The following is a 22563-nucleotide window of genomic DNA, read 5'->3' as shown; positions in this document are numbered from 1 at the left end:
TTTTGGGGTAAATGGTTTCTAACAGTTTTTTAAGAAAAATATGTTAGTAACTGCACTTAAATCAAGATATGACTGTCGTCCTCATATTTTTTACTCGATTCTACAGATGAATAAGCGCAAGCCTTATCATAGTGTCAATTTTGTTATTGCACATGATGGCTTCACACTTTATGATCTTGTTTCATACAACTTCAAGGTATGTTCAAATTTTAAATCCATCAGTTTATTCTCTATTGAATCTTATAGCATGGGCTATTTCTCTTAAAAGTTTTGGTTTTGTAGCACAATGATGCTAATGGAGAAGGTGGAAATGATGGAAGCAATGATAATTTGAGCTGGAATTGTGGTTTAGAAGGTGATGCTTGATATAATAGTTGTGATATGATGAAAAGTCCATGTATTTTCTTTTCTGTGTATCACACCACTACACAAGTATGTATAAGCTTTAAATGTCAGCATTCAATAAAATCTCTAAAAACTGTATCAACACTACTGATTGACGTTACTCTTTTTCATTTGTCCTTGAATCGTTTTGTACTGCAATAATGTTACATATGTTGCTTACTGGAGATGCATTGTTGTTTTCTTGACCTGTTCATATTTCTATGGGTTTTTTCTTTTTTTTTTGATAGTGCAACCATTTGATATCAATGGCTAGCATCCTAACTTTTTTACAGTTTCATACTTTCTTCACACACGTATTAGATGTTTAATTAGAGTAACAGTTACTACTGATAGCATCCCAAAATCTGATTTTCTGTGGGGATATTTTTTTAGGGGGGATAATGGGGAGAGGGAGAGAGAGAGAGTAATGAGCTGGTGGGTAGGGACAGTTCTGGGCCCTAATTCTAGTGTCTCAATCATGCAGTCTGCAACAAAGAGAACCAAGGTCACCAACTAGGGGAGGATTTAGTGAGTTGGCTAGCAGGGACAATTTTGGACCCTGAATTTTGCGAACCTATCTGATGATGTAGCATTAACTTTTAGGTTTCTTTTTATTTTTATTTTTTTTCCTTCTGTTCTTTTCTTCATTTCTAGATGTCTTGTTTTAATTGACCTTTTATTAATTTGACAGGCGAAGTTGATGATACCAGTATCAAATCATTACGCTCTCGTCAAATGAAAAACTTCCATTTGGCATTAATGATCTCTCAGGTAAATGAACTTAAAAGAAATGTCATGTATCATCTACTTGTACCATCTTATTCTGTATTTAACTTGTTGAAAATAAGTTTCGAAACTTGTTTAGCCTGGATAAATGGTTTTCCCAATTCAGATGTTTAATAACTCTTTTTTATGACGATTGTTAGGCAGTGTATAGTTTATCAAAACCTCCTCAACCAGTTTTTCTCACTCAATTATCATTTTTTTGGAATTTATCCCTGTCAACTGTCAGTTGCAAGATTTCAATTGTTCGTTTCATGCTACCAGTGAACTTGCAGCAACGATGTAATTTTGTCTGTGCATATAAACAGGGAACTCCAATGATGCTAATGGGGGATGAATATGGGCATACTCGCTATGGAAATAACAACAGTTATGGACATGATACTATTATTAACCATTTCCAGTGGGAACAGGTGATTCTCTATTTTACATTTGTTCTTTCTGATACAATTCAGATAATGACTAATTATTTCAATTATTTGGGGGAAGACAGTTGGATGCACGGAGGAATAATCATTTCAGATTCTTCTCAGAGGCCATCAAATTTCGGCGAACACATCACCTATTTCGTCAGGAAAATTTTCTCAACAAAGTAATCTCTTTTTCAATTCTTACTTAAATGAATCAAGTTAATATTTTACATGAATCTTTAAGTACTCACTTCTTAATTCTTATGGGACTTATGAAGCACTTCTTTTTTGCAGGATAATGTGACTTGGCATGAAGACAACTGGGACAATTACAAGAGCAAATTTCTTGCATTTACGTAAGAAGTTATACATTTAGCTTGCGAGTAGAATATGGATATTTGAAACAGTTTTGATTGATTGTTTGGACTCCTTTTGATGCAGCCAGAGGTTCATGGCATTTACTATCTTTTATTTTCTTTTTGTTCATGTGACACTATATCCTTGATTGCTTTTGTTTTCATAGGATCCTTGCGACAGTTGCAAGAATCCTATTTTACATATGGACTATAGAATGCTTGAACCCTCTACCTGACATTTGACAGCCTCTACGATAAGCAAGTGAATGCTGGTATTACAATAAATTAAATATCATATTAGATGCATTTCAATTAGAACCTGGAGGATACCTTGAGGCTAGGTATGGTTTATTTAGAGGTGCTAAGAGTTGTATTTTCCCTTCTGCCTGACAATCTTGTCCTATGAAATATGTAGCAAAGGCAATACAATTGGATCCATATTTGTGAAAGTGGTGCATGATTGGGAACTAGAATTTGTGGTTCTCTTTCATATAAACTTTATTTATTAGAGATTTGGAGAAAGGAGGTAAGAATGTGTTGGAAGTTAAAAGAACACTGCATGTTTGATTTTCATTTCATTATGAGTCCTTAATAGGTTCTGTTTCTATGGAGGCATTTGACACATGAAGGCACTTCCAAAGTTGCTTTTTATCTTCCCTTCTCCATTTTTTGGTGGGGCAACTGTTTTACGAAAGATTTTGACAGTGGAGAATCTGTTAGGAGAAAGAAGATTCAATGTGGATAGGTGTTGTGTTGTGTGTGAGAAAGTGGAAACAGTTTTTCAGTTTCGTTTCACTTTCAGTTCTGATAGATTTGTGGTTGCTATTATTATATTGCTCTTTGGGGTTGAAAGAGGGCTTGAGTTTCTCTACAGTTTTGGAAAGGGAGGCTTAGAAGGCATAGCAGTTGTATGGGTATCAAATGCATGCCCTCTACATTGTTTGTTGCATTTGGCAAGAAAGAAATAGTAGAACTTTTGATGGTGTTGAGATGTCCTAAAATAAGCTTAAGCATATGTTCCCAAAATCACTCTTTGACAGGATGTCTGCTTTGGGCGGTATTTTTTTCTCCTTTATAAGATTTCTTGGGTTCGTTGAATTTTAGGTTGTAGTTTTCTCCATTTTATATTTCGTGGGGGACTTATGGTATACTCCCCTGTGCTCTAGTTACAGCCTTCTTTTTTCTCTTCTTTTATTCTTTTAACAAAACTTTTACTTTTTAATATATTACCTCTAGATTGGGCGTAGTATTCATGATTCCAAGATAGTAGAGTTGAAAACATGCATATTATGTTGCATCACCAGCAAAAAATAACATGTTCGGTTATGGACATAAAATGGGAGAGATAAATACAAGATCATAATACAAACAAAATGTAGTTAACTTTAGAAGCATAGACCTGAGGTTCCATAATTTGAAATCAGAAAATGATTACTAGGTATGGAACTCTTATTAATACATTAATGTTGCAGGCTTCATGACAATAATGGAGCAGACATCTATTTGGCATTCAATGCTCACGACTATTTTGTCAGAGTTCCAATAATCCGACCACCAGGAAGGAGGAGTTGGTTTCGTGTGGTTAGTTCTCTCCCCTTTTTGATACATTTGCCAAACTGTTTACTGCTTCCGTGGATTGTTATCTGCATATTTTGGAATTAATTTTTCCCTCAAATCACGTAATTTTCCTTTCTCTAATTATAATTCATGTCATGTCCACTTGCTAGATTCACCTGTTTGTTCTTTAAATTCAGCATACTAATGGTATTGTTCTTTAAAACAATATTGCATGATGGCACATTGTGCTCACTAGTTTAGATCTTCACATTGTTCCATCCATTTCTTTGACTCCATCTGTGAACCAACTGATCTTCAGCACATCTAGACTGGAACGCTGCTCGAGTGCACAGTAGTAGTACTTCTTGAACTTTGTTCACTGACATAATCCCTCATCCTCGTTCCTCTATCCACTTTAACATTTTCTTTTCGTTTTACTTGTGTAGCGTGGGCTCATGAAACACGTTGGATTAGGTTTTTATCTGCTTTATAGAATTGCGTCAGTTTGGACTCAATGAAGGCATACTTGTATAAAAGGCCAATCCACACGACACAAATCTATATCCGTACAAGGGTTTAGGAAAATGAGCTACAACAATCACAAGATTTTCTTACATTCTTTTATGAAAATTCTTGGACTCCTCAAATAGGTGGGTTTGGTTGACTTAGATTCATGGTTGATTTATTGCAGGTGGACACTAGTCTTGAGTCTCCTGATGACTTTGTCCCAGATGGTGTCCCAGGCATTAGAAGCACCTATAATGTTGCTCCCTACTCTTCAATTCTTCTTGAAGCAAAGTGATGAGATGATTTGCTGGAGCTACTTGCTGATGAAATCCTCAGGCAGTTTGTTCTGTTCTGGATTACAACGTACGCGGTTGACCATTCGGGTTCCATGCATCCACGACATGGTTAGAACTAAAGATGTGGAGAAAACAATGCCATACATGGAATGCAAGTAATGTGATGCAGAAAACAATCCCAAACTTGAATTTTCAGTGTAAGAGAGCATAAAGTTACTTCATGATAATACATTATACTTTTGGATGAGAGAAAGTATACTCTGCTACTACCTTAATAAAGAAACACTCTGGAACTTGGCAATCATATTTGGAAGTGGTTTATTATTGTAGAATTTTTTTTTTTCCTCCAGTGCCTGCAATGTACATACATTAGCTATGGCAAGAGTGTTCCCAAGGAAAAAAGAGAACAAGATTGGTTTTTTTTTTTTTTTCTTATTAATATAACAAATGATTTGTTGAGCTACAGTGCTCAGCAAGCTCAGCAAATCTTTATTCAATTTGTTGAAAATAATAATTAAAATAGATAGTGGAATAAATAATCTATTAGAGTTTATATTGAAAATGTAGTAATTAAAATAGAAAATATATATATATATATATAGTTAAAATAATCACTCCTACTAGAGATGCTCTAAATACTAGCTATGCTATATTAGCATGTAACTATTTAATATGTTAGTATATCGACTAGCTAGTTAATATACAATAACATCTTTAAGAGGTAATTTAATTGGCTATGAACCATGTCTTATCCTTATGAAGTAGAGGTCATTAGTTCGAATCTCTTCTTCCCTTTTTCTTGTGTGGACATCTATATATATATATATATATATTTGGGAGATAAAAAAACATGGATTAGGGTGAATCATCATATCTTATTGTTGTATGGTTTGTGAGTTTCTGACTTTGGTGAATGGCAAGTGATTCTGATTCCTATTTCCTACCCACTACTACCCCCAATGGACCACAACCAAAGCTTTCACGATCTTGTGTCAATGTGGGTGGAAGGTTCGGTGTAGGAACCAGGAAGATGAGTCTTTAATAGAAAGAAATGTGAAACATCACACTTTTATTCTATTTTTATATTAGGAAAATTTTCATAAAATTCTCATTAACTTCCATTTCGTTTTAACAAGTTTTGATGGAAAATCTTAACGGGTGAGAGGTAATTGAAAGGAATTGAAAGTCCGATATCATTAATTGATAGTTTTTGAACCTCGAAAGAGTAATTTTCAAAACGCGTGAAAGTTCATATGGGTTTTCTAAAGTTTTTTCTTTATGTTATTAAGATGACGTTACAAAATTTTATGAGTTTAAGAAAAATGTTAAGTTTTTTAAGATTTTTCTGTAAATTTGATTTCAAATGGATGTCTCACGATCCCATGTGATCTTTATTATTTTAGTAAATAAAAAATATAAAGTGATGGATCATAAACATATCAATTTGCAACCAAATTTTTAAGAAAAATCTCGGTTTCCTTATATATATATATATATAATAAAATAAAATAAAAAAATCTCGGTTTCTTTGTATATATAGTCTTTTTGGGGTGCTTTTTGTTGATAGGTGGACATAGATGCCAGGTGTATGGGCGTGAGAAAGAGCAATCAAATGGGATCCCCCAACATCGTGATTCGTGACAGCCAATCACTGCTGACAAAGATGCTTCTCCCACAACTCTTTCGGTCTTTCCTTTGTGGGTGTGCGTGTCTTTAACTCTGTTGTTGACGGACCGCTCTCCATCAGTCTCCCACGCAATCGATACTTCCTTTGATTACCTCCAATTATATTATATTTTAACTTCATTTTTCTTATACAAAATAAAATGCAAAAGAAAAAAAAAAATATATATATATATATATATATATATATATAAAAATTTTTTATACGACTATTATACAACTATGACGATAATAATAACACATCACTTTAAACAAATAATTTAAGTGGCCGATAATAACTATATTTAGTTATTATCAGCCTCTTTTTGTCTTCGATAAAGAGTTAAATAGATAATCTATTAGGATTTGTAATAAAAAATCAATAATTAAATGATGTGTTATCGTCTGATGAGATATATTATTTTGACAAATATGTTACCGTCTCATAACATGATGACAAGTCACTTAAGAGTCAACTTTTGAGGAAAAAATAAAAAATAAAGGTTGGTAAGTATAAAAATGGATCCCATGGCATGAGTAGAATTGTATGTACATGTTTATGATGCTAAGTATAATAATAATCTTCCCATGTGTTAATGGTAAGCATGTAGGGACAAAGTAGTCAATTTATAAGATAAATGATTCCATTGAAGATTTATTTATTCATACATACCAAAAGGAAAAGCACAAAAGACATGTATAGTATAGCTCATGCTTGGGTAATGTCTTACTGTTTTCCAATTATGGATCCCCACAATGGACCCTGTGCCTGCCGGTCCACAAATGAGTCGTCTCTATTGAGAACAAAAAATATTATTATTCTCACCCCTTAAATTATTATTATTATTATTATTATTATTATTATTAAATGTGTCTTCTTCAAATTTTAAAAAAGTTATATTTTATTTTCAAACTACTTAATTCTTTCACTTTTAGTCCTCTCTATTATAGCATTTTTAGTAGTATCTTTGTTATTTTCTTTATATTTAAGTATTCAAACTATTTTTTGCTTCTCTATATCAAAATACACCTCAATACTTTCTCTTAATCATTTCCTATATCATTAAAATATTTGTTAGTTTTAATTATATTATATATGTGAGAGAAGAGATAATAGAGAATTGTGAAATATAACTCATGAGAGAAGAAAGGAGAGAGGAGAGAATTATTATTATTTTTTTTTTTAATAATCATAAGGATTACAATAGTGAAACTCAAAATATTGGGTTTCACTGTAACAATCCTAATGTTTAAAATTCATTTAAGGAGCCTGCTGTAAGACGTTTTTTGTAATTTTTTGAACATATTTTTTAAACTTAGGGACAGACTTTCTTATAAAAAGTCTGCTAAAAATGCTCTTAGAAATTTATTTAAATTTAAGGCTATAAACAATAAGCTCAAATTTGTTCAAAAAAAGAAACGAGTTGGATTTAAACAAATTATTTAACTTGGTAATAAGTTTGAGCTCAACACGTGTTGAAAATAAAACTTAATGATCAAGTTTGACTCGAGTCGTGTGAGTCTCATCCGGACCCATGGGCATAGAACCACGATCACAGGTCTCCCCAGCTTGGCAGTGGATCTTCGTGGCTAGGGCTTTTTTGAAGAAAAAAAAAAACATTTTTTTAATCTAAATGTATGATTAAAGTGTCCACGATCATGGCTCTTCCTTCACTCACTTTCATCTAGAAGGTTACTTAATCATGGAGTGAGGTAAATTGGCCGTGCACTCAAAACAAATCTTTAAGGGTTTGTTTGATAAAAGGTTTTAGTTTGGTATTGTAGTAAAAATTGATTGACGTAAAAAAAAAAAATTAAAAAAAAAAAAGGTAAAATAATAAGAATGTTTGATTTAAAAAAAATTTATTTAGTGGTGATTTTTTTATTTAAATAATAATAAAAAATAATTTATATGATGTAAACAGTAAAAAAATATAAAAAAAAATTAAAAAGTAAGATAAATAGTATTAAAGAAAAAGTAAATAGTATTGAACGCAATTTTCAAACGGAGCCTAAGTGAGGATGTCAGTAGCAGATTGACTATAAATATGCATTAATAAGAAGGTTATTGAATTCAACTCTTTCATTTATGAAGAAAAAATTGATCCAGTCAAATATAGGAGACATGGGTGTAAATGAAAAAAAAAATTATTGATGTGATATAAAATAAATTAAATATTAAATATTTTTTTTAAAAAGTGAAAAATATTATTTAATAATGTAAGAAAATGAAATTGACTTTTTTAGGATAAAATGGAAGAATGCTCTTCCATCCATTTTCATTTAAAAAAAAAAAAAAAAAAAAAATCAACTGTTAAATCATAATTTTACAAATTCAATAGATAATTTAAAAATAAAATAATGAAAAATAGATTAAAAAAAAGGAAAAATAGCATATCTCAATATGAAATTAAAGGTCAAGTAGGTGGTCGTTGCAGTCAATGGAGGGAGTGAACCCAAAGTATTTTTGCCTTGCTTCATATTACAAGTTTATACCATTTCCTTCATTTCTTTATTCATGAATATGGATAAGAAGAACATTGAGAGACTTGTTGATTTCTATTATTTGCATTGAAATCTAAGGGGATAGTAAAGCTTTAGCAGATGCTTGGTTTACACAAAGTCGATTTTACATTAATGGATTTTTTTTTTTAAAATTTTTTTTTTTATGAATGGTTTGCGTTAAATGTTTATGATGTCTAAGGTCGTGCCTATGTGCTTTTGAAGTGTGAAACTTGGTTGTAATGGCAACCAATGGGTAAGTCCACCGGTTTGTTTTGGAGCCTGCAGTTTGCCTATATGTTATAGTTTTTGTTAGTTCGACTTCTATGTGGTCTTAGCACAAACAAAGTCTTTTGTGCCTTCTAATGAGAGGTTAACACATCAGCCCGAAACAAAAATATCAAATGTTAACAAAACATTAGAATACTACTGTGATGCCCCAAAATTTTAAAAACAAAAAATAAATACAATTATTTGAAAAACAACTGTCACATTAATCACTTTCATAAATGAACAAGTTACTTGCAATTGTTTTAAAAATTCAATTTTATTTGAGAAACAACCAAAAATTCAACTTTTAGCTTATGGCCGAACATTTGATGAGGGACCATCAAATATTCGACCTTAACCTCTAGCATGAATGTTCGACCTACAACCCTAAAATTGTTGGGTAATAGTATACTGAATGTTCAAGCATAGTACCAAACATTTAGTGTCAGTCTGAAAAGCAATTTTAACCCATTCTCCACCTTGTCCAACATGCAACACCCCGCTTTCGCCCTTGAACCTCCATTCCTTACTTCCACATCCCACTAACCCTAAACCTATAAGAAAAAGAGAGATTTTAGAGAAGAGATAATGAGATTTTGAGGTTGCTTTGCCCTCATTAAGGTAAAACCCTCTGTACTAAGCTAATTTTCATGTTGTTAATATGATTTTCATGCTTCTTGCAAGGTTTTAAAGTACCATGATAAGCTTGTGCTATGATTCTCCTTAAAAAGCAAAAAGGTTTTCAGAATATTTTAAAACATCTCTTGTTTTCATAGACTTGCATGTTGTTATGCCTTACTATGTTTTTATGAACCTATTAAGAGCCTAGGGTGAAATTTGTTGTGTGATAGTTTGAATACAAGAGCTTTACATGCATTATGACATTCTGACCGAACGTTTTCTGCATTCTGATCGAACGTTCGATCTCAAGTATGAACATTCGACCATATTCCAGAACGTTCGAACAGTGTCCAAAATGGGTGAAATTAGGGTTTTGTGACCTTCTAATTATTTATCTCTCTTTTAGAACTCTATGTGTTTTCAATAGATCCTCTAGTATTGCGTGTAACCTTAGGCTATGTTTCGTTTTAGTAGGAACTCGAGATATCTGGCCTGGACGTTAAGCCTAGGTGACAGTAGTCTTCGGTTTTTCTCGGTGCTCCGAGAGAGAGAGAGAGAGAGAGGGAGAGGGAGAGGAAGGGCCGATCAAGAGATTGCATAGGAAGAGATTAGAGAACCTAAGAGAAAAAAGAGAACTTGAGAGAAATCCATTGGCTTGCGCGGTGGCGTCCGGCCTGGGCAGCGTTCGTCAGAGGCCGGCGTTGGCAGAGGGTGGCTATGAGAGTTTTCTATAAGAGTAGTGAGAGATAGAGTTTTACGGTAGATTAGGGATATAAGGGTAGAATTTAGTGTTTTGCCAACATTTGTTTTTCTTGTTCTTGGTTGATGTGTCAATTTCTTAATGGAAGGCATATAAAGCTTGGTTTGTGCCAAGACTTCGTTGAAATTATTCTCTTCTTACCTCATTCTACTCTTCTAGGGCATTTCCTATGTGAACCGAGACAAATCATTAGTGGGGGCAAATTACTTCAAGCCCATGAAAAATTCATTATTCAACAAGTCCAAAGCAAAAAAAAAAAAAAAAGAGTTCAGAATTCAATATATCAACACAAATTAGTATTACTAGAACACAAACAAACTGTTTAATTTCTTCGTGCTTAATAGAAGGAGACGGTGATCAAACATGACAAAATAATTTGAAGACAACATATCATACAAAAGTCAAAAGGTGTGATCTGTATGTCCTTCACTTATTGCACCTTAAAAAAAAAAAAAAAAAAGAAAGGCTTCGTTTGTTGCTCAATATTATATTTTTATTTTATAATTGTTTTTTATTTATTTAAAAAAAAAAAAAACAAAACAAAACAAAATGGAGAAAAAAGTTATGAAATAAAATCATAGTCCTTGCATCTAATTAAAAATTGAAGCAATAACGTGCCAATCATAATAAACATCCATAAGTAGGCTTAGAATTCTCAAAAGCCAATATAAAACCCATCGTCCAATCATGTGGCATATAATTATTTCCCCTCTTGTAAGAATGTGACCTAATCAACACGTTTTAAATGTAAATAGTTTTTAATGGTTGAGATTTTCATAATAATTCGGATCAACTTCCAGATTTTACTTCACTTATTTCGATTCATAAATAAAACCAACGGAAACTAACAATAACCAGATAATATATTCAGGATTACTTTAAAAAAAAAAAAATTAAAAAAAAAAAAAGGTATTCAGGATTCAAATGACCCGTTGACCACCTGAGTTGACAGCAAGTAATATGTGCGCAAGTTGTAATAAATTCAACTTTTTTTGGTTGGGGAAAAACGAATTTTATTAATCTAACTCCACTTATGTTAATTTAACTATAATAATAATAATAATAATAAAAGGAAATATTTGATGGTGAGTTGCATTGAGAAATCTCATTTAATGAATCAATAAACAAGCATTTTTATTCATTAATTGTACTTCCATTCAATTTTTGATAGAAACTTGTGGTTCTTATTTAAGTAATTTGTGAGCTACATATAATTTTTTTTTTTTTTTTTAAACAGTTCAATCTCATTCACTGATAAACGAGTATAAAACTCAAACAACATAAAGCAAAGCTCTGAAACAACCATAACCGAAATTACGAGGTTACAAGCATCAAAGATGATGTATTACATTCTAGACTCAAACAAAATCCGCTAATATATGACTAATTTTCAAATTAAAACGCCAAACAGACTCAAACCAATGCATAGGTAGCTCTTATTTCTCAGCATTGAGAGCAGAGAACCCCAAGTCAAAACTCATCTTCGTCGACCCAAAAGCCAGAATAACATTCACATCCACAACCCAAAGGTCTGGACCAAATCAACAACCTTGAAGGGCATCAGGCGAGCAGATCGAGAGAGAGGACCGAGCATTATTACAAGCAAAAACAAAACAAGATAGAAAGAACAAAAAAAGGAAAGAACCAACAGAAAAAAGCACAGTAGTCGAAAAGAATAGTCGATTGCGCGCTCGCCGGAAATCGAAAACGGAAGGGGGCGTTGGAAGCTCGGTGGGGAGCGCAAGAAAAAGGCCCAACAAAGGACGGTGGGCGGTGGAGCAGGCGTAGAGGAGATCGACAACGCACTCAAATGGAGGGAGAAGTTTGAGTGAAACCCCATGAGCATCACCCACGAAGAGTACCTAAACAAGCAGAAACAACAAAAGCAAAAAACAGAAAGAAACAAACACAAACTCTAGCTACAAACTAGAAAATGAGAGAATACAAGAAAATAAAACAAAGAAACAAGAAACCCAAAACATAAACCACGTCAGGGAGGAAGGTTGTTGGGGGAAAATGGCCGAAACGCGAAGAACCTGGACGAAGACGAAGAGGACAAGCGGAAGGGCGAGCGACGACGTGGGTTCGGCAAGGACAGTAGATCGGGCAAAGAATGGTCGATCCAAAGGCCTAGAGCAAAAAAACTGGACCAAAGGAGGGGAAAGAGGCGGAGAGGAAGGAAAATGAAAAATTGCCCAAAGAGTTATGGGCATTAGGTAAATAAGCTATCTCGCTAAGAGAAAGAGGGCGATGAGATGGGAGGGGAGGGGGGAGGCAGAAGAGGGAGAAGGGAGGAGGGCCGGAGGGGGGTTCTGGCGCTCTCTGCTAGAGATGAAACCCTAACAAAAAATAAAATTATTAAACCACTTAAGTCCACATATAATTGGTCTGATTAGTAAGTATCCTTGGTAAAAAGAAAAAAGAAAAATTATGTAAGTACACGATAAAATGCTATTTATTTTTATTTTAAATATTAAATTCATGTATCTTTATAATTATAATTGGTTTCCCCCATTCAAAAGCCTCCAATTTTTTCACCTTCGATCCAATTTTAAACACCTAATAAAATTGATAAATGATATAAATTATAATTTAATACAACAATTATCTTATAATACTGGCATGGTAGTCTCAAGCAAACCTTAATTTATTTATTTATTATTATTATTATTATTATTATTTAACAATGATTGATTCAAAAGTTTTTTAGGACTGTTATATAAGCATTTTGGAATGGTTATGAAATAAAAATATAAGTTTTAACATTACTTAACAAAAATATATTTAAAGGCTAATTACCCACATTTAGTCATGTGTCCCAAAAGAGTACTCCTTGCAGCCTTATCAAAACCATTTTTTTTTATTATTATTTTGGTGAGATAATTTAACTAAAATGATCTAAATGTCCACTTTTTAGCCTCACTACTTTAACAAAAAAAAGTAGTGACAGTATTCACCAAATTTAAAAATTACTATTCACTCACGTATTGATTAAACAACTCATTTCTCTCTCTTTCTTTTTGCTTTTCGTTTCTCTCTTCCTTTAATAGTAAATAAATAAATAAATCTTTGAAAAAAAATATTTAAATGGAATAGTAAAATAGTGGATTGTTAAAATAGTGAGATTATTGGAATGCTTTAAAAAAGTGAGTTGTCAAAATAACCATATCTAGTATTAGGGTAGTGATATACTGCACGCTCGGCGTGCATCAACAGTGATGCACGCCGGGCATAATTTTTATTTATTTTTTTAAAATAATAATAATAAAAAAACTTATGCCCGGCGTGCAGTATATTACTACCCCTAGTATTATTAGGTAGGAGTGTAAAGCCGGCCGATTATAACCCGCCAGAAATAACCGGTAACTGGCCCTAGTGGGTTGGTTACGTTTATGAAAATGCAAAAATAGTTTTTATATATATATATATATATATATTATATTTATTTATTAAAAAACATATAAGGAGGTCGTTTTACTCTATGGTTTAAGTTTTAGCTTAGTTTATTGGGAAAAAAATCTTAATTATATTAAAAAAATGTCAAAAACGTTTAAATTAAGCTCAAAATATGCCAAATTTTTTAAAGATCCGGTTAGCGATGCAGAAAATCGGCTACCCAGTTATCGGAGTTGGTTAAACTCAGCTAAAAAAAAAATCTGATTTTTGAGGCTCATTGACAAGGTAAAAAGTGAAGGGAGGGGCATGTGAGCCACACCTTCTAGTACCGTCAACTGAGTTTCCCAAGAACCTTTTCACTTCTCTCTCTTATAAACCCTTCATCACCCTCTCTGTCTCTCTCACCTCCTTTTTGTTTCTCCATCTTCCAACTCCCTTCCATTTCTTTCTCAGAGTAGGCGACGACGACGACGACGACAATGGCTTACTCCAGTTTTGTGGGTTTGATGCTAGTCGCTCTGGTGGCTAGCTCGGCTTTAGCTCAGGGTCCGAGAGCTGCTCCTACCGCTTCACCCACCAAGTCTCCGCCAGCTTCTACTCCCCCGACGGCTGCTCCTCCTCCGACTCACACCTCGTCCCCGACTCCTTCCCCCACCGTTTCGCCACCACCTTCGACTCCCGCGCCGACTATCTCCGCGCCTCCGTCCGGTGCCCCGAACAGCTCGCCTCCGGCTCCTCCCACATCTTCTCCGTCCGGTGCCCCGAACAGCTCGCCTCCGTCTGCTCCGGGTCCGTCGACCCCCTCGATCGGTGGGCCGCCGAGCGAGTCTCCAAACGGCAATCCTAGCTCTGACGCAGCCTTGAACAGAGTCGCCGCCACCGGATCCGTAGCCTCAGCGATCTTGGCCGCGGCTTTGTTGCTGTAGATGCCATCGGAGTTATGTTTCTGTCTTTCGCCTCCATTGTCCTAGATTTACTAGGGTTTGATTCTAGTACTAGTTTTTGTTTTTATTTTTAAGGAGTTCGTTTGTTTTTTTTTCTCTTTCTTTTTTAAATTTATTTATTTGGGTTTGCTGGCGGTGATAGCGTTGGATGATGAATACTATTTGGGTCTGTGATCTTGATTGGATTGAGTTTATTATTATTATTGTGTATGCTTATTATCGATTATTTTCTCCTCCTGCTTTATAGTTTTTGCTTCATATTTTTGATTCCTGCTTTGGATTTTTGGTTCAGTTGAAGACATTTTCTTTGATGGTGATTAGAGTGGGTGTGTAGTAAGACTCCATGAGAGAGAGTGGAGACTAGGTTGAGGACCTGAGGTGGTGGTGATGGGGTTGTTTTTGTCTTTTTGAAAAGCTGAATAAGGACAGCTGGAAGGCATCGGTCGGTGCTTTTTATTTTTTTCTGAAATTAAGTAAATGGTGGGTTTGGTTGGTTTTTTATTTTTTCTCGTTGTTGGTGGAAAAAGGTGGACATTTCTTTACACGTGTCACGTGTTTCACAGCTGTTCTCGGACCTCCATCTTACGCACCCCATGTGCTTCTCGACAGCCACCACGCAGAGAGAGAGAGAGAGAGACAGAGAGAGAATGGGAGGAGAATAGCTTAGCTTTTTAGTCTCTCTTTTTTTAGCCAAAGAAAAGTTGAAAAGTATTTCTTTTTTTCTTTTTTATTCTTTTGTATTTATACTAAGCTTTTCTCATCGAGTTGGGTCGGTTGGCTAGCGCTTTAAAGCGGGGTGCATTTGTTTTATTTTATATTTTTTGGGTTGATGAGTGTTATATTGCCTTTTTTCTCGAAAGTTTTCCTTTGCACTGAGACTTGTTAGTAAAACCTAACCTAATCGAGACTTGTTAGTAAACGTAGGTTTCTGATACTATATTAAATCACTAATAAAAAGAGATCAATTTAATTATTTAACCATTATTTTAAAGTTATAACAAAATTATATATATATATATATATATATGAAAAATTATAGTTTACTCCGTCTAAAGTTGACAGCGTTTTTCAATTCGAACACTAAAGTTTCAATTTTTGTAATTCACCTTTCAAAAGTTTCAAATTTTTGCAATTTGACCAATTGTATTCAAAGTTTCTCATGTTGCTCTTAATTTTTATTTTTTTTATTTTTATAAAAAAATTTAGGGTGGTCGTAGTCATCCTTTTGGCCATTTGACCATTTTTGTACTTCCAATATATATATATATATTTTTCATAAAAATAAAAAATAAAAAATATGGGCAATATGAAAATTTTGAGATAATTTTGGTTGAATTGAAAAAAATTGAAACTTTGTGAGGGTGAATTGTAAAAATTAAAACTTTAGTGTTCGAATTGAAAAACGCCGTCAACTTTGATGGTAAATTATAATTTTCATATATATATATATATATATATTGTTTGATGTATATATATAACTAATCATAGGCAAAAGTCACTTTCAACCGTTTGTCCAAATTTTTTATATTATTGTAATATATTTAATCAATACTAGACAAAATTCATGTTCATCAGCTTGTTTTCTCGTAATTTAAAGCATATTTTATTTTTTTATAATCGTATTTCTCTTCCTTTTTGGTGGTTTAAGAAAATATTAAAAAATAATATGTTACTTACAACAAGTTATGTTAACCAAGTGCATTATAAATGAGAGGAAAAATTAAGGGAGTGTGGCCTATAGTTTGAGGTGATCAAGAGGTGGAGGTGCCTGATAAAGTTAAATGGAACATTTGATCGTGTTAGGCCTGGGCAAGGCATGGTGTAGTACATGTGTGCAGAGGGGAAGCAGGCTACAAGCTGCGGTGTTCCTCAGAATGACTAGTATTTTGGGATGCGTGGCATTTGCAGGCTGTGTCAGCGGCCAAAGTGTAGAATAGTGGCAAAGGGTTGAAGGTTCGCGGATGGTCCCTGACCTGGTGAGAATGAGACAAGTGTTAAAATTGAGGTAGATTTTGGACTAGGATACAAACGGGAACGGTAGCACGCTCTTTTCAATGATGCATTTAACCACCCTCTTACTCACGGGTTTCTTGTATTTCTCTTTTATTTTCAATCTACTTTCTTTTTTCTCTTTTACTTCAACCATTTGTTTCATTGGGCACTATTGATGTGGGTAATCTATTTATTTTATTTTTTTATTTTTTATTCAAAGCGGGTAAGAGAAAAAAAAAGAGATGTGGGTGTCTATTTAAGTATTCTTTTGTAAGGAGGCATTAGAATGATGGAAAAAGTCGCATATTTTTCTCAAATTACCTCTCAATTAGGTGGCGTTTGGCAACCGGGTTGTTACTTGCCTAGATATTGTTCACTATCGGGTTTGGTGCCTTCCAACACGTGACCCCAAATCCAGTTTGTAAAATTACATTTTTACCCTTTTATTTTCTTTTTCAGCCTACAAACTCTTCTCCTACACGCTTTCCCTCCGTCGCTCACCCTCTCTGTGAGAAAACCTTTCCCTCTCCCTCCCTCGCTCACCCACTCTGTCACTCCGGCCAACGGACACCGGCGTCGCTTACGCCCGGTTTGGTGGGCAAGGAAATTTTCAAGGAAAAAAAAAAGAAAAGTGAATGGTTCGATGGGCAAGGGGATTTTCAAGGAAAAAAAAAAAAGTGAAGGATGCTCACGGAGACCTTTAGTTGGTGGGCAAGGAGATTTTCAAGGAAAAAAATAACAAAAAAGTAAAGGATGCTTGCGTGCACGCGCGGCGGCGGGGTGGGGGGTCGCGGACGCCTGGCCTGGTTCTGTGCTTTCACTACTTTGGGGATTTTCAAGGGAAAAAAATTAAATAAGTGAAGGATAGAGCGCAGAGGGGCAATATGGTCAAAAGCATGTGAAATTTTGAGGTTGAAAATTCAAAGTTGATGGTCAACCGGTCAAATGGTAAACAGTGTCTGAGACAACCCGGTTGCCAAACTCGCCCTTAATAATGTCTATCTCAAACTTTTAATTGAGACAATGTTTCTACCCAAACTATCAAAAAATTATCATGTTCTCCCAATGACGAATCTACCTTAGAAAAAACGAATAAATTGATTTTGTTTGAAGGGACTCTTTCATATTCATTTATTGAAAAAAGATCAAGAGGATAAAGTTCTGATAAATCATAGCAAATGCTATGAGGTTACAACGTCATAGAGACAGACATAAAAATCTTACAATTAAGTCATATCTATAACTTCAACATTCGCTAACCCATGTCTAAACTTCAGTTATAGAACAAATCTGCTTTAAACAGACTCAATATAATACATAGGTAGCCCATATTTTCAACATTTATTTTCTCGGCCATAAGGGTAAAACCTTTACACCAAAACTAATCTTCCTCGACCCAAATGCCAAGACAAAAATCTTCACCCCAAAGATTGCTCATAAAAGCAAAAATCTAAGGACAAGTCAAATCCTTATTAAAAAAAAAAACAAAAAAACAAAAAAACAAAAAAAAAAACAAAAACACAATAAAGAAAAGAGCAAACAGCTACAACAACATAGGCGAGGGAGGCGAAAAGCCCAACTGATTCCAAGAAGACAAAGAGCGATGCAGCACGGTGGAGGGCGGACAGAGGCAGCGCATCATAAGTAAATAGATGGCCGGAGCAACTGGACTTATAAAAAAAACCAAAAAAATAAACTAAAAAAGAAAAGGAAAAAAACAAGAAGGGGAGGGGAGGAAAGAAGAGGGGAGTAGGGGGGAGAGCTCCCTCCTCCCCCACAGGTCTGGTTTTTTCTGCTAAAAACTAACAGTTATTAATATTAAAGAAATGCACATAAATAAGTAGATTTTGTTATGTCAAATAACAATTATCTGATAAGCTTAAACTTGTAGAAAAGAATAATTAATACTTTAATATTTATTCTCATATATTAACTCAAACTTTTATTTAATAATAAGTGCCAGTTGTCTCAAAAACTTGAATTTATAATAAATAATTAATTTAATTATTTAATTAATATTTTAATATGTTGAACATCAAATTATCCTTTCCACGTGGCATGGTCCCTTCCATTCGGCAATGCATGATTGGAGTGGAAGATAGTGATAGCCTCCGTCGTGGAAGATGCCAGGAAATTACCACTATCCAGTTTGTCCCGCATGATCCCCCTTGAGCTTTCCAGGGGTTTGCTTGTTATTTGGCTAGAAAATGGGAAAAATAAATAAATAAATAAAAATAATAAGTAATATGTGTGGTGTTAGTCAATGTATACAACGATTTGGGCATCCAACTCGATCCACCACTAAAAGAAGTCAATCACTAGGACAAGGTTTTAACAAAAATATAATGAACCCATTAAATTCATCCATTTTTATTAGTTTAAATTTTTTTTGTATAAGTAACGATTTAATATATATATTAAGGTAAAAAGTAAAGTTCTTGAGTTCAAACCCCGTTTTCGTCATTTACCATTATTTTTAATTAAGAGGAAAATCATACTAAGCACATAGGTTTTTATTTGAATCGGATTTAGTTCTTATGTTTCTAATTTTAAGAATACGGCCTTAAGTTTTATCTAAATTTAAAATACGTCACTTTATCATTTTATCGTCAAAGTTAACCGTTTGTCATCTACTGTGTGTGTCTTATTTGACATGTCAGCATCTATATCACCACCCTAGTGCAATGACACATCAACAAGTGCCAAGTTTTTCGAAAAAAAAAAAAAAAAAAAAAAAAAGGAATTATGTCAATTTGATTTGGAGTTGTCCTAACCCCAAAGATAATTAGAATTAGAATTATGTCAATTTTCTAAAGCAATGGGAGTCTATGAATGCAACAACCCTGTCATTTATCAAAATGTATGTTCATCATTCCCTTGGCCAGGTTACCTAAAAACTTAAACGGGATAAAACCTAAAGAATATATCATTAAAATTGAAAGTCCAAAGACTAAATTCAAATTAGATGAAAATATTCTTAAGTTATCTTGGCACTCTTAAGTTATCATACTTGTTTGGAGTAAAATAAAGTGAGAGAACATAGTTTTTGGGAGGCTAAGCGTTCCCTTTACCTGATGCAATATCCTCGTTTTTTGTATGTTGCTGCTCCACGTTTCATGCTGTGCCCGAGATAGAATCTTAGCTAGAGCCTAGAGTATATATATATATTTTTTTGACATGTCCACACAAGGGAAATGGGGAGGGGGAATTCAAACTAGTGACCTCCACTTCATTAGGTGTGGTCCACAACTGATTGAGTTACCCCTTGGAGACATCTTAGCTAGAGTATAAAAATCGAGAGATCACCCTTCATTTTAATTAAATTAGTATTGAGCTCACTTAATATAGAAGAGAGTTAAAATACTAATTAAAAAAAAAAATTATATATATATTTTTTTATAGGCTCAATCTCTTGAGAATCGTATTTGGTGCTAGGAAAAAGTAGTAGAATTCCAACATCTAAAGCTAGGCAAGCTCTTTTTCAAGAATAATTCTAAGAATCACTCTTGTAGTACTCAAAAAATGAGGTGGCATTTAAAATTATAATTAGATCGAAGTCTGACAAAACGAAAAATTAGCTACTTCGAGAGAGCCGTGATCTCCAATGGCTACTTTGAGGGAGCCTTGACTTCTAAAACGCAACAAACTGTATTTTCAAATAATAATCAACTCATACTTGTTTATTGATAGTTTCTCCTTTAAATAGAAGAATAGTTACATAGACCAATAGAAGACCTAATTTGACTAGGACTAGGATTCTAATTTATTTCATACTAATACCTTTCCATATTGGATTCTGATTTGTATAGAATCATAATCAAACTGCTAGGACGGGGAGATTTACTCTACTTATTGGACTTGAAGAGAATTGTGGCTGGATCCCAAGTTGTTGTTGGACGCTACAGTTACTTGAAAGCTTCAAGAGAATGGTTTTGTTAAAGGGGAACCAAACCTCCACCCTACCTCTGATACCACTTGATGCGAACCAACTAATAACAAAACATGTTGTTGGATGCTACAGTTACTTGAAAGCTTCAAGATAATGGTTTTGTTAAAGGGGAACCAAACCTCCACCCTACCTCTGATACCACTTGATGTGAACCAACTAATAACAAAACATGTTGTTGGACGCCGCAGTTACTTGAAAGCTTCAAGAGAATGGTTTTGTTAGAGGGGAACCAAACCTCCACCTAGCTTTAATACCACTTGATGTGAACCAACTAATAATAAAACATGTTGTTGGATGCTGTAGTTACTAGAAATCTTCAAGAGAATGGTTTTGTTAGAGAGAACCAAACCTTAAATCTGATACCACTTGATGCGAACTTACTAATAACAAAACATAGAAAATGATAAATTGGCTATTTCGAGAGAGCTGTGATCTCTAATGGCTTCAAGGGAGCCTTGTTTACTTGTTTTCAAATAATAATCAATGCATACTTGTTCATTGATAATTTCTCCTTTAAATAGAAGAATAGTTACATAGAGTAATAGAAGACCTAATTTGACCAGGACTAGGATTCTATTTTATTTCATACTAATACCTTTTTATATTGGATTCTGATATGTATAGAATTATAATCAACCTAAGACCGGGAGATTTACTCTCCTTATTGGACTTGGAAAATATATTCTTTATTAGACTAAAAAATAAAGAAAAAAAATAAATAGAGATTTACTCTTTATTAGTTTCTACTTGAGCCCTAAGAAATGAATATATCAAAGATCTAGATTAGGTGAAAGGATATCAGCCCCACGAAAGTACGTCGAGAGAATAGTTTGAGCCCAATCCAAATGGCGTATTTCTACTGGATAAGAAGCCAGTCCAGTTTGGCTGATATTTCTTCTTCTTTTCAGCCGATCGAGGGCCCCAAAGGATTACCTACCGTTGATATGATCTAAATTCATTGGTGGGTAGTGCAGAAACAAGGACGGGGTAGGAGAAGTAGCAGATTGAAGTGACCAGGAAAGGATTTAAAGCCAGCAAGCCTACCTTTGTGGAGTTTAAATTTAGAGCACTTAATTTATATATGGTAATTGCAACATTTTATAAGGTAAATTACTAAATTGTATGGGATTGTGAATGTCTATTAGGTAATTTGAGCATTGTTGTTAATTGTTATGTTATTGTTATCATAAAGGTCTCTCAATTGATGCTATTCTAATCCACTTTACCAGGAAGTAGGGCGGAGCCAGTCTTGAGAATGAGTAGGGGCCATGGCTGAAAAAATTTAATGGACAAGGGCACATTAGCAAAAAAAAAAAAAACCATAAAAAATTGTTTTTATCTCAAAATTTTTTTTTTTGTCATTTGGGGGGCCTTGGCCCTGCCAGTCCCCCCCTTCCTCTGTCCCCTGTTAGGAAGTAATCAATTTGAAGGGACATGGTACCTAAACTTCGCATATCTTCTTTCTTTCTTTCTTTTTTGGTGAAAAACTCAAAATCAATTCAAGTGGTTACATTGATTTGCAAGAAAATATAAAAATGTTCAAACAGCTCACTTGGTATGACAAAATAAGAAACAAGTCTCCATTATCAACTTCCGTCTAAAATTTTGATGAGTGTTATGTCAAATCCAATTATATGATACGTTATGATACGTGTCACCATAATAAAATATATATATATATATATATATATATAAACTTAAAAAAAAAAAAAAAAAAAAAAGCAGCTCGAAGAGGGGGTTGCTCCCCAACCAAATTATCCCCATTTTGGCCAAATGGGAGGTGGCTGAACTATTCTTAAGGCCATATATTGTCTCGGCATGAGCTACCCTCTTTTCTATATTATTTTTTTCTTTGTAATTTTTATGTACTTTTTGTCATGAATGACACATGACATATGGTTGGATTTTACGCTGAACTATGGGGATTCATTAAGATTTTGGAAGAAAGTTACTATTAAAATTTTGGGTAAAATTCACTTAACCTCTTCAAATTATTACTCCAGTGACAATTTACTCTCCAAATTATCAATTACGATAATTTACCCCCTCTCAAACTATCAAAACAATGACAATGTACCCCTCAATGCTAGCAAAATGACAAAATTACCCCTATAAAATTTTCAATAAGACAAAAATACCCTTAAAATTTTGGAAAAAAAATAATTAAATTTTAG

General features: G+C 33.9%; 2 protein-coding genes across 2 annotated transcripts in view; both read left to right on the top strand.

The window, feature by feature from the left end:
* The window catches only part of LOC132184337 (isoamylase 3, chloroplastic), a 32744-nt gene extending 28147 nt beyond the window's left edge, over positions 1–4597 (top strand). The window contains exons 17-24 of the mRNA XM_059597932.1: positions 107–196; positions 283–355; positions 1076–1155; positions 1476–1580; positions 1661–1759; positions 1872–1933; positions 3406–3514; positions 4182–4597. Coding sequence (XP_059453915.1) covers positions 107–196; positions 283–355; positions 1076–1155; positions 1476–1580; positions 1661–1759; positions 1872–1933; positions 3406–3514; positions 4182–4292 — 729 coding nt within the window. The 3' untranslated portion in view covers positions 4293–4597. The remainder of the gene's footprint in view (positions 1–106; positions 197–282; positions 356–1075; positions 1156–1475; positions 1581–1660; positions 1760–1871; positions 1934–3405; positions 3515–4181) is intronic.
* A 9386-nt stretch (positions 4598–13983) lies between these two features.
* On the top strand, positions 13984–14430 carry LOC132185137 (classical arabinogalactan protein 9-like). Its single transcript, XM_059598950.1, has one exon. It carries the CDS (start codon positions 13984–13986, stop codon positions 14428–14430), a length of 447 nt encoding a protein of 148 aa, XP_059454933.1.
* The last annotated feature ends 8133 nt before the right edge of the window (positions 14431–22563 follow it).

Source organism: Corylus avellana, chromosome ca6 (genome assembly GCF_901000735.1).
Source record: "Corylus avellana chromosome ca6, CavTom2PMs-1.0".
In the NCBI taxonomy this organism is placed as follows: domain Eukaryota; kingdom Viridiplantae; phylum Streptophyta; class Magnoliopsida; order Fagales; family Betulaceae; genus Corylus; species Corylus avellana.
The sequence above is the reverse complement of the archived record's forward strand: the minus strand, read 5'-3'. Positions and strand labels throughout refer to the sequence as shown.